Consider the following 13009-nt stretch of genomic DNA (forward strand, 5'->3'; position numbering starts at 1 on the left):
TCGGAAATATATGAACCTTCAGACATAACTGGAGTAAAACTCCCATCATTCTTCACCACTGGCTGTGAAGGCTGGGCCTGATGGGAGCTGCCAAACAATAACCTCTGGAGATCCACATATTCCCCATCCTTAAGATATATTCTGATATATTTTATTTTCACTTTATAGAGGAATGCTTAGTTTGTCAAATATACATTTTATATGTAATACGTTAGTTACATACCAGACACGGAGAAGAGTTAGCTTCAGTGTTAAACAGATTGGTTTGTGCTGGTATTGCCGGAGAAACATGCAGTACTTGGCAAGAGACACATCTCTCCTGAAGTGCTATCTGCCAATTACTGACATATCCTGAAAGATCACTGCTAACACATCTCAAGCATCTTGGATTGTACCAACATTTGCTGTTGTCATGGTTGTGAGCAATATGCATTTAGGACACCACACAAGAGAATGCTCTGTTTAGCTCACAATATTAATGATGACTCAGCTTGATTAAGTTCCCCACTTCTGAAGTTTAATATGTTGAGTGTTTGTTTGATCTTTGATCTTTAAACAAGCAAACAAATACCCAAACAGCCCCCTATAAAAACTTGTGCAGGTACAACTTGGGTGGAGGGAGTTTTCTGACTCCAGGGATACATTTATGACATCATGGATGACTTCTTCTCCCAGCCATCATTTCCTTTTGCAGCTTTTCTGATATTGCAGGCATATTCAGAAACAAGGTCCTTGGATTCTAGCCATTACATTTGAACTCCCAGCAAATCCAGGATCTATTTCTGAATTATTATTATTATTCATCCATTCCCTTTCTCAAAGAATCAAATGTTCACAAGGGAGAACAAGAATCATAAGTTATGTGGAGCAGTGCTCAACTGGGAATTATTTAGATATTGGGAAAACAGTTCATCCCAAATCAGACAATGGCCAGCGGAGCTTTCCTAACTCTTATTGCCAGAAATTACACAATGGCTTCAAATCACATCTAAAGTTGGTAAGTCATGATGTGAAGAGTTGTCCAGTTAATGTGTCAATGTCAATCAGCCCAATAGCACTCTAAGGAGAAATGGTCTAAATCAGTGGTTCTCAACCCGGGGTCCCCAGATGTTTTTGGTCTTCAGCTCCCAGAAATCCTAACAGCTGGCAAACTGGCTGGGATTTCTGGGAATTGTAGGCCAAAACATCTGGGGATCCCAGGTTGAGAACCACTGGTCCAAATGGTCTCATCTTCTGCTTACAAGATTCCTGGGGAAGATTATTATGCTAATAAATGTGGACAGCCAAGGAGTTCGGATCTTCACTAAGCCATGAAGCTCAGATCAGCTATGCTCTTGCTGAGATTATGACTCATTTTGCAGAGTTGTTTTAAAAATATGATTAGAGAATTTGATAGAAATGAGTATTGCGTTGAGCTCTTTACAGGACTGGTGGTAAATATATTATATTTCTGTTTGCTTGTACAATTTGTACAGATTTTGATAAATAGATATTTATCAAACAAGATTCTCTCACACAATGTTTACATTAAAATATTGTTAGATATGGGGAAAGGTGTACAAAATAATTCTATCTTTTTCCTCTTGAATTATTGAAAGATTTTGGTCAGTTATTGCAAAATCTTTAAGAAAAAAATCTGGTAACTGGAAGTTTATTCTGCAAACAAGACAAAATGAATCTAATCAAGCAGCTCATTCAGGTAGTCTATCAACTCCTTTCCCTCAAAGACTATAGAACTCCATTCAGAAAAAGAACACCCACCAGAAACTCACAGTTCAACATCAAACAAATTCACAATGAAATCTGGAACTGCTTGAAGGTTTAATTAGAATAATTCTAGATATATTCAGCAGAAGAGATGGTAGTGCTGGGGAGAGGAAACATTTGCATTTCTGATCTCTAAATGTTAATCTGAAGTACTCTGCCTGATTGCATTTCCATATCTCAGAGAACCCTGGATGCACTATAATTATAATTAGGGAAGCGACATGGCAAAAATGCATTATTAGTTCACCTCAGTGCTTTGTTTTTGACAGTTTTCTGGGCACTGTTTTCTTATAAAAAGTAGCTCTTTTCTTCTTAGGAAAAAAAATGAAGCAGATCCTTCTAACTGTCAAGAAAAGCCTAATATTGGCTTGAGATAAAGTTATAATGAATCCAATATGATTTTCCTCTTTCATTGTTTTAGCCATGTAACTCCAGTCTTCAAACCCCTTCACCAGCTGTAGATCTGACTTCAATGTCAAGGGGGCAATTAAAAACACTCTGGGTTATAATTTGAACCCTAAGGAAGAAATCAGAGTGCTGAAGTTGTTTTGGATGAAGGGTTCACACCCCAGATAATCCCTAAATGTTCAGAGTACAATTTGGAATAGATTCCCTGCCTTGCCAACAAGAAGCCACCAGTATCCACTGGCCTCACATTCATTCCTCTTGCTACTTTCCAATCTCCCTATGGTCTTGTTCCTCTTTATCTCTCTCTGCTCATCAGAGTTTACATGTAAAGTTTACATGTAAAAAGAGTTTACATGTAAAAAGTCTTACATGTGTAAGACTTTTTAAACAAGGATGGCCATGTTCCAGAAGCATTCTCTCCTGACGTTTCACCCACATCTATGGCAGAAGTTGTGAGGTCTGTTGGAAACTAGGCAAGTGGGTTTTATGTGTCTGTGGAATGTCCAGGGTGTCCGCTTGAGGCAAGTGTGAATGTTGCAATTGACCACCTTGATTAGCATTGAATTGCCTTGCAGCTTCAAAGTCTGGCTGCTACCTGCTTTGGGAAATCCTTTGTTGGGAGGTGTTAGCTGGCCCTGATTGTTTCCTGTGTGGAGTTTCCCTGTTTTCAGAGTGTTGTTCTTTATTTACTATCCTGATTTTAGAGTTTTTAAATACTGGTAGCCAGTCGCAACATTCACACTTGCCTCAAGCAGACAGGAGTTCTTTCTCCCACCCTGGACATTCTACAGATATATAAACCCCACTTGCCTAGTTTCCAACAGACCTCACAACCTCTGAGGATGCCTGCCTTAGATGTGGATGAAACGTTAGGAGAGAAAGCTTCTGGAACGTGGCCATATAGCCCAGAAAACCCACAGCAACCCAGTGATTCCGGTCATGAAAGCCTTTGACAACACATTATTCTCTTTATTGATATCCCGCCTTTCTCCCCATGGCGACTCAAGGTGGCTAACAATCCACACTAGAGAAGTTTAGCCAAAAACATATCAAAAGTTTTATTTCAAGATTCAACCTGGACCTGATCCATATCAAGCTTTAAAGCAACACTGAATTGTGCCCAGAAACGAACCAGCAACCATCGCAGCTGTTGTGACAAGAGATGCACATGCTCCCTGTGGTCTGGACCAGTTGACAATCTGTACATATCCAGTAATGTATGAAGTGGGATTATTATTTTATTGGTACAAAATTAACCTTTTTTAAATGAATTTTATAATTTACTCCTGAAGAGCCTTGGCATACACAGTCAGCAGAGAATTTTTTTAAAATGTTTTGTGTCATTATCTTGTGAATCTCAAGGTTTTTTCTCCTGAAAAGCAATTTAAAGTGCTGAGCAACTTAATAAATTAATTTAGTGAGTTACTCCTTCAACTTTGTCATAAATGATTAATATTGCAAAAAAGTAATTACACATTACGGGCAATTATAGCCCCATGGTCCCACATTAACTGGCATAGCTCCATCCAGCAGAGTCCTGGTCTCTGTAGTTTTTTGAGGAAATAGAGTCCCCTGGTGAGAAATGAAAACAGTCCTCCCTAAACTGCAAATCCCAGGATTCCATAAGATATTACCATGGCACTTAAAGTGCTATGCATGACAGGGTCCTATAATAACTAATGGGGACAAATTATGTATATATATGTATACTCTGCTAAGCCTGGTGTTTATAACTGTATGGCTTTTGTTCATCTACTGCCACCACCTACAGCCATGCAAAGCCTCCTGCCTTGGAGGTGGGAGGTTCTATCCATTTTTCCTTGCCTGGCCTTATACCTATACCTCAAAATGTTGTCATGTCAACATACCAGCATCTCCCATGTCAACATCACACTTTCTTTGTATGCCTTCTTCAAGTACCCTCCTTTCTGGGAATGCTTTGGATCATCTCTTAGTTCTTAATTCTTACTACAATGTAATAAGGAGCTGCGGTGCCACAATGGGTTAAACCCTTGTTAACTGCTGACCTGAAGGTTGGGTTGCTGACGTGAAGGTTGCTGGTTCGAATCTGCAAGATGGGATGAGCTCTCGCCATTAAGCTCTGGCTTGCGGGGGCATGAAAGAAGCCTCCCAGTAACACCTTTGGATGTCCCCTGGGCAACATCTCTGTAGATGGCCAATTCTCTCACACCAGATGCGACTTGCAGTATGTTCTCAAGTCACTTCTGACACGATAAAAAAATGACAATGTAGTCAAAGTATATAAAAGTAATCACATACAGTCAAACGCCCTAATTCATGAGCTCATTTCCCATAGTTTCAGTTCCCATGGTCACCGTTTCTGGACATGTTTGTGGTCTTTCTTGGTCCTCCAGTGCAATTCCATGGGATGCTTGGGTCAAAAGCTGATGTCCAACCTTCTCTTGTTGGGCAAGTGTCTCTTGAGGAAGTGGCAGGAAGCAAAAATATAGGAATTTGATATTATCCACAATTCCAGGCCTAAACATTAGGTCATGGAACGTATCCACCACTGATAATGTAATCTTACTGCAGTCTTTTTATGCTTATCCATATTTCCATCACTATTTCTGTTCTCATGTCCTTGCATTTAGTTTAGATTAGAAGCTTCTTGAGGTTGGAACCTGTGTTTCTTGTAAAGCACTAGATATATGTGAGGATGAAAATGAGGGTCTTCAAAACAATTGAGACATAGAATACATACACAAAGAAAATGTGAAATAGAACACGTCTTGTCTTCTTTTAATTTTCTCTGTGCAGTCTAATTCTGCCCATGCTCACACAGGCCCAGCTGAATTCAACAGTATGTATTCCCAAGGAACTATGTATAGTTGCACTGTCTATAAAATTGCAGGCATGCAACCCTGACTAATGCATGGCTACTCAGCAGGAAGAACAACTTAATTCATTGACCTTATTCCAAAACAAGTGCCCTTGTTTTCTTAGTGGATAGCACATCTAAGCCAGCTGCAAAACTAATCCAGAACATTCATTTTAGAAAGGTATTCTATGTGTTGGGGAGGGGGTCAGGATGTTTGTCCTTTCTTTCAGTATTAAAAAGAGAATCCAGCAGATGGATAACTGATCTGAATAAATTATTACTCCCTTTTCAAAGCCATATACAACCAACATCTACTACAGAGATAACATACTGTATCAAGAAAGAATTAATAATGCCAAAGTTATTTTTTTGTTTTCTTTTGGTTTCCAAAGTTGAATTGAATCACATCACAAAATACATTATACGACCTTAAGCATACTTGCCAGGTGGAGACATTGCAGAAATGACATGGCTCACAACATCAGCTGTAAAGAATTGGTGAGCAATGCTGAACTTCTAAGACCAAATTCATGTTTCCATGGTCCATTTTACAGTAAAATGAAGAAAAATTACAGGACAGTTTATGGTCCCTTCTACACTGCTCTATATCCCAGTCTTTATGCTTTAAACTGGATTATATGAGCCACCACTGCCAGGTAATCTGGGATAAGAAGATAATCTGGAATCAGATCCCAGGATAGAGGGGCAGCGTGGAAGGGGCCTATGTGTACTGAGAAGTCCGTCTCTGTTTTCATGCATTTTACTCCTAGGTAAGTGTTTATATAGCATTTTTACAGACCGTTATTATTACCCATTTAACCCTAAGAATTACTCACTGAAAAGACATTCTTGAACATTCATAAGGTGTACTTTGTTCCATTATTATTATTATTATTATTATTATTATTATTATTATTATTATTATTATTATCTGCTTGCCACCCCCAATGTTGAAATCCAAAGCAGCTCACAAATGAAAAAGCAATACAATGAAAATATACCAAAAGTAAATATGAAAAGAGAATTAAACTAGTTACAGTCATTAAAACAATTCGGTCAAAATACAATTAAAAATAAGCAAAAAGCTGCTAAAAACAGCCTAGTGTTGAGATCAACAGTTTACACCCAGACATTTCCAGAAGGTGTGCTCTTCATTTGTATGAGTCATGCATGTTCCTTCTTCAAGAACAGCAACATCTCCTTACAAGTAAATAACTATTTCTGCCTTCTGCTTTAGATTCATTATATATTCTGTTATTCCCCCTCAGTGTGATGTATCTGGTGCTGAAAGACACATTTTAAAAAAGATATTGTTTTGGAAATGTGCACTCTCTACACAAAAGGGTTGAGGGTTCATAGGTTTCCCCAAGATCCCTTCAGGGAATTATATGTCACAGCTTGAAAGCAGTGTTTGTGGTCACTAGAAGACCAAGCACCAAGGCTGTAATTCAGCACTCCTTCCTGGGGAGAAAGACCTGTTTATTAGAATGGGAAACCGCAGGTGTATCTGCAGTGGAATTAATGCAGTTTGACAGCACGTGAACTACCGTGGGTCAATGCTATGGAATTGTCAGATTTGTAGTTTGGAACAACACCAGCACTCTGGCAGAGTGGGCTAAAGGCCTTGTAAAACTACAACTTCCAGGGTTCCATAGCATTGGTCCATGACAGCTTAAATGGCGCCAAGTTGCATTCATTCTACAGTGTAGATCAGGCATGGGCAAACTTGGGCCCTCCAGCTGTTTTGGATTTCAACTCCCACAATCCCTAACAGTCTACTGGCTATTACGAATGCTGGAGCTGAAATCCAAAACACCTGAAAAGGCCCATGTTTTCCCATGCCTGGTGTAGATGCACCTAATTTCTTCAGGATTACATTGCTGTTGTGTGTCCACCACACTCTTCACAATCTTTATTTGGAAACAAAGATGGGGAACAACTCTTTCAGGATTGCTCTGCTGATCCACCACCACCATCATACTCCTCCTAATCTTTATTCGGAAATGAAGATGTTCTGCTCCGAGTGTATGAGGGGTCCTGCTCCCACATGGGGTTTTTCTCTTTAGTCGGGAAAGTGAGGTTTGAATGTAGATACAAGGCTTGTGGATATAACGTCTGACTTTAAATTGTTAGTTAACCTTTCTGCAACCTCAGAGTCACCAGTGCTGTTGTGCTGCAGTTCCCATTATGGTAGATAATAAAAATATTGGAGGTTGGCATTCAGTAATATCTGGGGACCCAAACTGGGTAAAAATTAAAATGCACCGACCACTTTGTAAACAAATTATAGTTGGCCTTCTGTATCCACGAATTCTCCATCCATGGATTCAACAGCCCTTTGAAGGCAGCCATGAGGCTGATGTGGCCCTCCTTAAAAATGAGTTTGACACCCCTGGTTTAGCAGGTCAGTCTCAATGCTGACCTCCTAAATATCATAGACACTAAACTGAATTAATAAACATTTAAGATGTGAAGGGCGATTATAAAAGTTGATCCTGTGTCCCCTTGTTGCCTCCTGCCCCCAATGAAGACTTAATCCATGAAGCAAGGAAGTCAGGAAATTGGGAACAATGGTGCTGTCTTAGAATCATAGAGACCTTGTGGGTCATCCAGTCCAGCCCCCTGCCAAGAAGCAGGAAAACTGCATTCAAAGCACCCCTGACAGATGGCCATCCAGCCTCTGCTTAAAAGCCTCCAAAAAGGAGCCTTCACCACACTCAGGGGCAGAGAGTTCCACTGCTGAACAGCTCTCACAGTGAGGAAGTTCTTCCTAATGTTCAGGTGGAATCTCCTTTCCTGTAGTTTGAAACCATTGTTCTGCATCCTAGTCTGCAGGGCAGCAGAAAACAAGCTTGCCTGCTCCTCCCTATGACTTCCCCTCACATATTTATACATGGCTGTCATGTCTCCTCTCAGCCTTCTCTACTGCAGGCTAAACATGCCCAGCTCTTTAAGCCGCTCCTCATTGGGCTTGTTCTCCAGACCTTGATCATTTTAGTCGCCCTCCTCTGGACGCTTTCCAGCTTGCCAACATCTCCCTTCAATTGCGGTGCCCAGAATGGGACACAGTGTGATTCCAGGTGTGGTCTGACCAAGGCAGAATAGAGGGGTAGCATGACTTCCCTGGATCTAGGCATTAGACTCCTATTGATGCAGGACAAAATCCTATTGGCATTTTTTGGCTGCTGCATCACATTGTCACAGAAGGAAAAGGCGTTTTGTCCAGCAGCTCTGGAAGTCGCCAACAGCTAAGGGGCATCTATACTGTAGAATTTAAAGCAGCGTGACACCACCTTAACTGCCATGGCTCAATGCTGTGCGTTGTTGTTGTCCAAGCTCTTGAGCTTTCCTTGCCGAAGAGTGTGGATGCCTCGCCGAACCACAGCGCCCACGACCTCCTATCACTGAGCCAGGGCAGATAAAGTGGTGTCAAACTGCGTCCGTTCCCAAGTAACGCCCCTGGGAAAGCGTTTCGCCTTCCCTCCGAGGAAGGAAAGAGGAGAACGGAATCCAAGAGGGAAGAGAGGGAAGGGGGGAAATGCACACACAGGGAACTTGTAGGAAGCTGATCAAGAGAGAAAGGTGGGAAATAATAATAATAATAATAAAATACTGATGCTGTAGTTTGACACTTTTAATTGCCAGGGCTCAACGCTATGGAGTTGCGGTTTGGTGAAGCGTCACACTCGTTGGCCAAGAAGGCTAAAGACCTTGTCAAACTACAACTCCTATGATGCCATAGCACTGAGCCATGACAAACCAATAATAATGATATGAGAATTAGCTCTTCGTCTGATTAGCTCTTCGTATTATTATTCCTATTATTATTCCTTATCCCCCTGCTGCTGCCTTTCCAAACCGAACCTAGAGCTGCAATTACACAACGTGGGCGCTCTCGCGTGGGATCCCGTCCGGGCAGCAGCCCTTCCCTCTCTCTCTCTCCCTCTCTCTCCACGCTGTCCCTCCGGCTCCACCTTCCACCCTGAGCCTGACCCACCTGCACGGGGGCTTCGTGCCTCATGGTGCGGCTCCGCTCCTTCCTTCCTGGCCCGTGGGTTTCAGGCGCCGACCTCCGGCTCCTCGTCCGCCTCGGGCAGCGGCAGCAGTGGGCAGGGATGGTCCAGCGCCGCCCGACGCTCGCCTCGCACTCGCCTCCGCCCCGATCAGCACCGGAGCTGTCCGCCTCCCAAGCCCCGCCCCTTTCTCTCCGCCCGCGCACAGACCTCTGGGACTTGTAGTGCCCGCCGGCTCCCTCCTGCGGAGGCCTGGGAGGGAAAGCCTCGCCCCGCAACTACAACTCCCATGAGCGCCCTCTCGTTCGCTCCTCCTCCTCCTCTTTAGCTCCGCCCCCTCCTTAGCTCCACCTCCGCTCCTCCTTTCCAAACGCTCCATGGAAACCCAAAGTAAAGCGTGTTTCGGGTCTGCGATTGCAGCGTCCACACTAAAAACCAGGACAGCAAATAAAGAACTCCACGCAGAAAACAGAGGAATGCCAGACACGAAACCATCAGGGCCAGCTAACACCTCGCAACATAGGATTCGGAAGAACTTCCTCACTGTGAAAGCTATTCGGCGGTGGAACTCTCTGCCCCTGAATGTGGTGGAGGCTCCTTCTTTGGAGGCTTTTGAGCAGAGGCTGGGTGGCCATCTGTCGGGAGTGCTTTGAACACGATTTCCTGCTTCTTGGCAGGAAGTTGGGCTGGATGGCCCACGAGGTCTCTTTCCAACTTTATGATTCTATGATTCCCCCAGAGAGGAAGCAGCCAGACCTTGAAACTGAAAGGCTATTCAGTGCTAATCAAGGTGGCCAACTGACCATCAGAAAATCAGAGCCACCTAACACTTCCCAACAAAGGATCCCACCGGGCAGGAATCAGCCAGGCCTTGAAGCGGCAAGGCTTTTCAATGCTAATCAAAGTGATTAATTGCAGCATTCACACTTGCCTGCATCAGACAAGTGTTCTTTCTCTCACCCTGGACCTTCCAGTGCTTCCACAGATATATAAACCACACTTGCCTAGTTTCCAACGCCACACAATCTCTGAGAATGCCTGCCATAGTAACGTCAGGAGAGAATACTTCTGGAAACATGGCCATACTGCCCGAAAAACTCACAGCAACCCAGTGATTCTGACCACGAAAGCTTTCGATAACACAGACAAGAGTTCTTTCTCCCACCCTGGACATTCCATACTTGCCTAGTTTCCAACACACCTCGCAACCCCTGTGGATGGTTGCCATAGATGCAGGCGGAACGTCAGGAGAGAATGCTTCTGGAACATGGTCATACAGCCCGGAAAATTCACAGCAACCCAGTCCACGCTGCTGTTGCCCGAGTTTTTCTTCCAGTTTCCACACTCTCTCCCGAGTAGAATAAATGTGACTGGACGCCACTTCAACTCCCCCGCCTCAATGCTATCAAATTATGGGAGTTGCAGTTTTCACAACACCTTTTGCCTCCTCTGCCAGAGAAGTGCTGGTGCCTCGCTGAACTCCAGTTCCCAGGATCCCACAGTAATGAACTACAGCATTGAAACGTGATGGAAACGTGGTGCTTAACTGCATTAATTCCACAGTGTCGATGCACCCGAGGAGGAGGCAACGGTCCTTTAAAGGGAAACGCGGCTGCTCCCTCCAGGGCTGCGGAAGCCACTCTTTCCCGAGAGAAAGGTTTCTGATCCTTGGGATGGGATGCGGTTTAGTCGCCAAGATGGCAAGTGGTCAAGAGAGATCCGGATGTGGCTTCAGATCCATTATTGGGAGAAAGAATAAAACTATATTATTATTATTATTATTATTATTATTATTATTATTATTATTATTATTATTATTATTATTATTATTATCATTATTATTATCATTATTATTAATAATAATCTTTGTAAAGACTCCATCCTGGCCAGTCCAATCCGTTTTTAAAGAAGCTTCTCAAGTCGCAGGAGTGGATTGTGCCCCTTGTGTTTGCGTTGGACCTCAAACCTTCGACAGTACTTTGTTGTTGTGTGCCTTCTTTTCCCGGCTTATGGTGACCGTATCATGGGTTTTCCTTGGTTTCTCTGAGGCTGAGAAAGTATGACTCGCCCAAGGCCACCCAGAAGCCTTCCGTGAGGTTCTAACTCCTCTGCTACGTTGGCGCGTTCTACGCCATGGTCAGAATGGCCACTAGGACGGGATGATGGGAGCTGCAGTCGAACAACAAGCCGGAAGGGCTCAAAAGGGCTCAACACATTGGAAAGGAGAGCCGCCTCCTCCCCATCCCAGCCCCCTTACCTTCCCGTAGAGCTCCATTGAGACGCCTCAGGGGAATCCGAAGAGAAAGGAACGGGGAAAGCCCGGCAGACGAGGCGACGGGCGGCGGGGAGGGGTCAAGGGGCTCCGAGGAGAGGCTGGCAGAGCCTTGGCCAACCCGTCCCTGAACCCCGGAGCCCAAGAGCAGCCGCGGGAACGGAGCGGGCGGGGCGCCCGGCAGAAGCAGCCCAGCCCTAGAGAAGGCGCGACCCGGCCACGTCCCCTCTCGCCACGAGTTGCTTCCGTCCTTCCAAGCGGGCTCTGAAACCTGCAGCTCCCAGAATCCTTCCGCTGGAGTGCGGGATGCTGGGAGGTTTGGTTCAAATGCCCGATACCGGCTCCCAAAGCAATTACTTTATTCTCAACTCAAGAACGGAAAGCAGAATGTCGGTGGACAGCAATAGAGATTTTAAAATGTGTCGTCCAAGGCTTTCATGGCCGGAATCACTGTGTTGCTGTGAGTTTTCCGGACAGTCTGGCCATGTTCCAGAAGCATTCTCTCCTGGCGTTTCGCCCACATCTATGGCAGGCATCCTCAAAGGTTGTGAGGACTGTTGGAAACTAGTTAGGTGGGGTTTATAGGTCTGTGGAATGTCCAGGGTGGGAGAAAGAACTCTTGTCTGCTTGAGGCAAGTGTGAATGTTGCAATTGACCACCTTGATTAGCATTGGATGGCCTTGCAGATTCAGAGCCTGACTGCTACCTGCCGAGGGGAATCCTTTGTTGGGAAGTGTTAGCAGACCCTGATTGTTTCCTGTCTGAAATTCCCGTTTTCTGCGTGTTGTTTTTATTTGCTTTCCTGATTTTAGAGTTTTTAAATACTGGCAGCCAATTGCAACATTCACACTTGCTTCAAGCAGACAAGAGTTCTTTCTCCCACCCTAGACATTCCACAGATATATAAACTCCACTTGCCTAGTTTCCAGCAGACCTCACAACCTTTGAGGATGCTTGCCATAGATGTGCTTTTTAATACTGGTAGCCAGATTTTGTTCATTTTCATTGTTTCCTCCTTTCTGTTGAAATTATCCACATACTTGTGGCTTCTCTGTGTAGTCTGACATGATGGTTGTTAGAGTGGTCCAGCATTTCTGTGTTCTCAAACAATATGCTGTGTCCAGGTTGGTTCATCAAGTACTGACTTCTCTGGGTGAGTGGGTCTGCAGTGCCTTTCATGTTCCTTGATTTGTGTCTGGGCAATGCTGTGTTTGGTGGTCCCTATGTATACTTGTCCAGTCCACAGCTGCACTGTATACGGTAGACTCCTGCAGAGTATACAGAGGAATTCCTGATATGAAACAATCAGGGCCAACAAAGGATTATTTCAGGGAGGAAGCAGCCAGGCTTTGAATCTGCAAGGCATCTAAATGCTAATCAAGGTGATCAATTGCAACATTCACACTTGCCTCCAACAGACAAAGAGTTCTTTCTTCCAACCTGGACTTTCCAAGTGAATATACAAACTCCACTTGCCTAGTTTCCAACAGACCTCACACCTGTGAGGATGCCTGCCATAGATGTGGGTGAAATGTCAGGAGAGAATGCTTCTGGAACATGGCCATACAGCTCGAAAAACTCACAGCAACCCAATGATTCCAGCCATGAAAGCCTTCAACAAGACATAGTTACTTTATTCTCAGCTCAAGACTGGAAAGCAGAATGTCAGTGGACAGCGAAAGAGGTTTAGAAATGGCTTAAAGCTAACCC

The 13009-nt window shown here is 44.1% G+C and overlaps 1 protein-coding gene across 3 annotated transcripts in view; it reads right to left on the reverse strand.

The window, feature by feature from the left end:
• Window positions 1-11317, reverse strand: part of rab3c (RAB3C, member RAS oncogene family) — a 158880-nt gene extending 147563 nt beyond the window's left edge. Inside the window, exon 1 of one of the 3 annotated variants that reach the window (XM_062972394.1) lies at window positions 11285-11317. In XM_062972394.1, coding sequence (XP_062828464.1) covers window positions 11285-11302 — 18 coding nt within the window. In that variant the 5' untranslated portion in view covers window positions 11303-11317. Of the gene's footprint in view, window positions 1-223; window positions 449-9011; window positions 9191-11284 lie in introns of those variants that run through there. The other 2 variants (XM_008102880.3, XM_062972393.1) reach the window with 2 other exon arrangements.
• Window positions 11318-13009: the final 1692 nt, after the last annotated feature.

This window comes from Anolis carolinensis, chromosome 2, assembly GCF_035594765.1.
Source record: "Anolis carolinensis isolate JA03-04 chromosome 2, rAnoCar3.1.pri, whole genome shotgun sequence".
Classification (NCBI taxonomy): domain Eukaryota; kingdom Metazoa; phylum Chordata; class Lepidosauria; order Squamata; family Dactyloidae; genus Anolis; species Anolis carolinensis.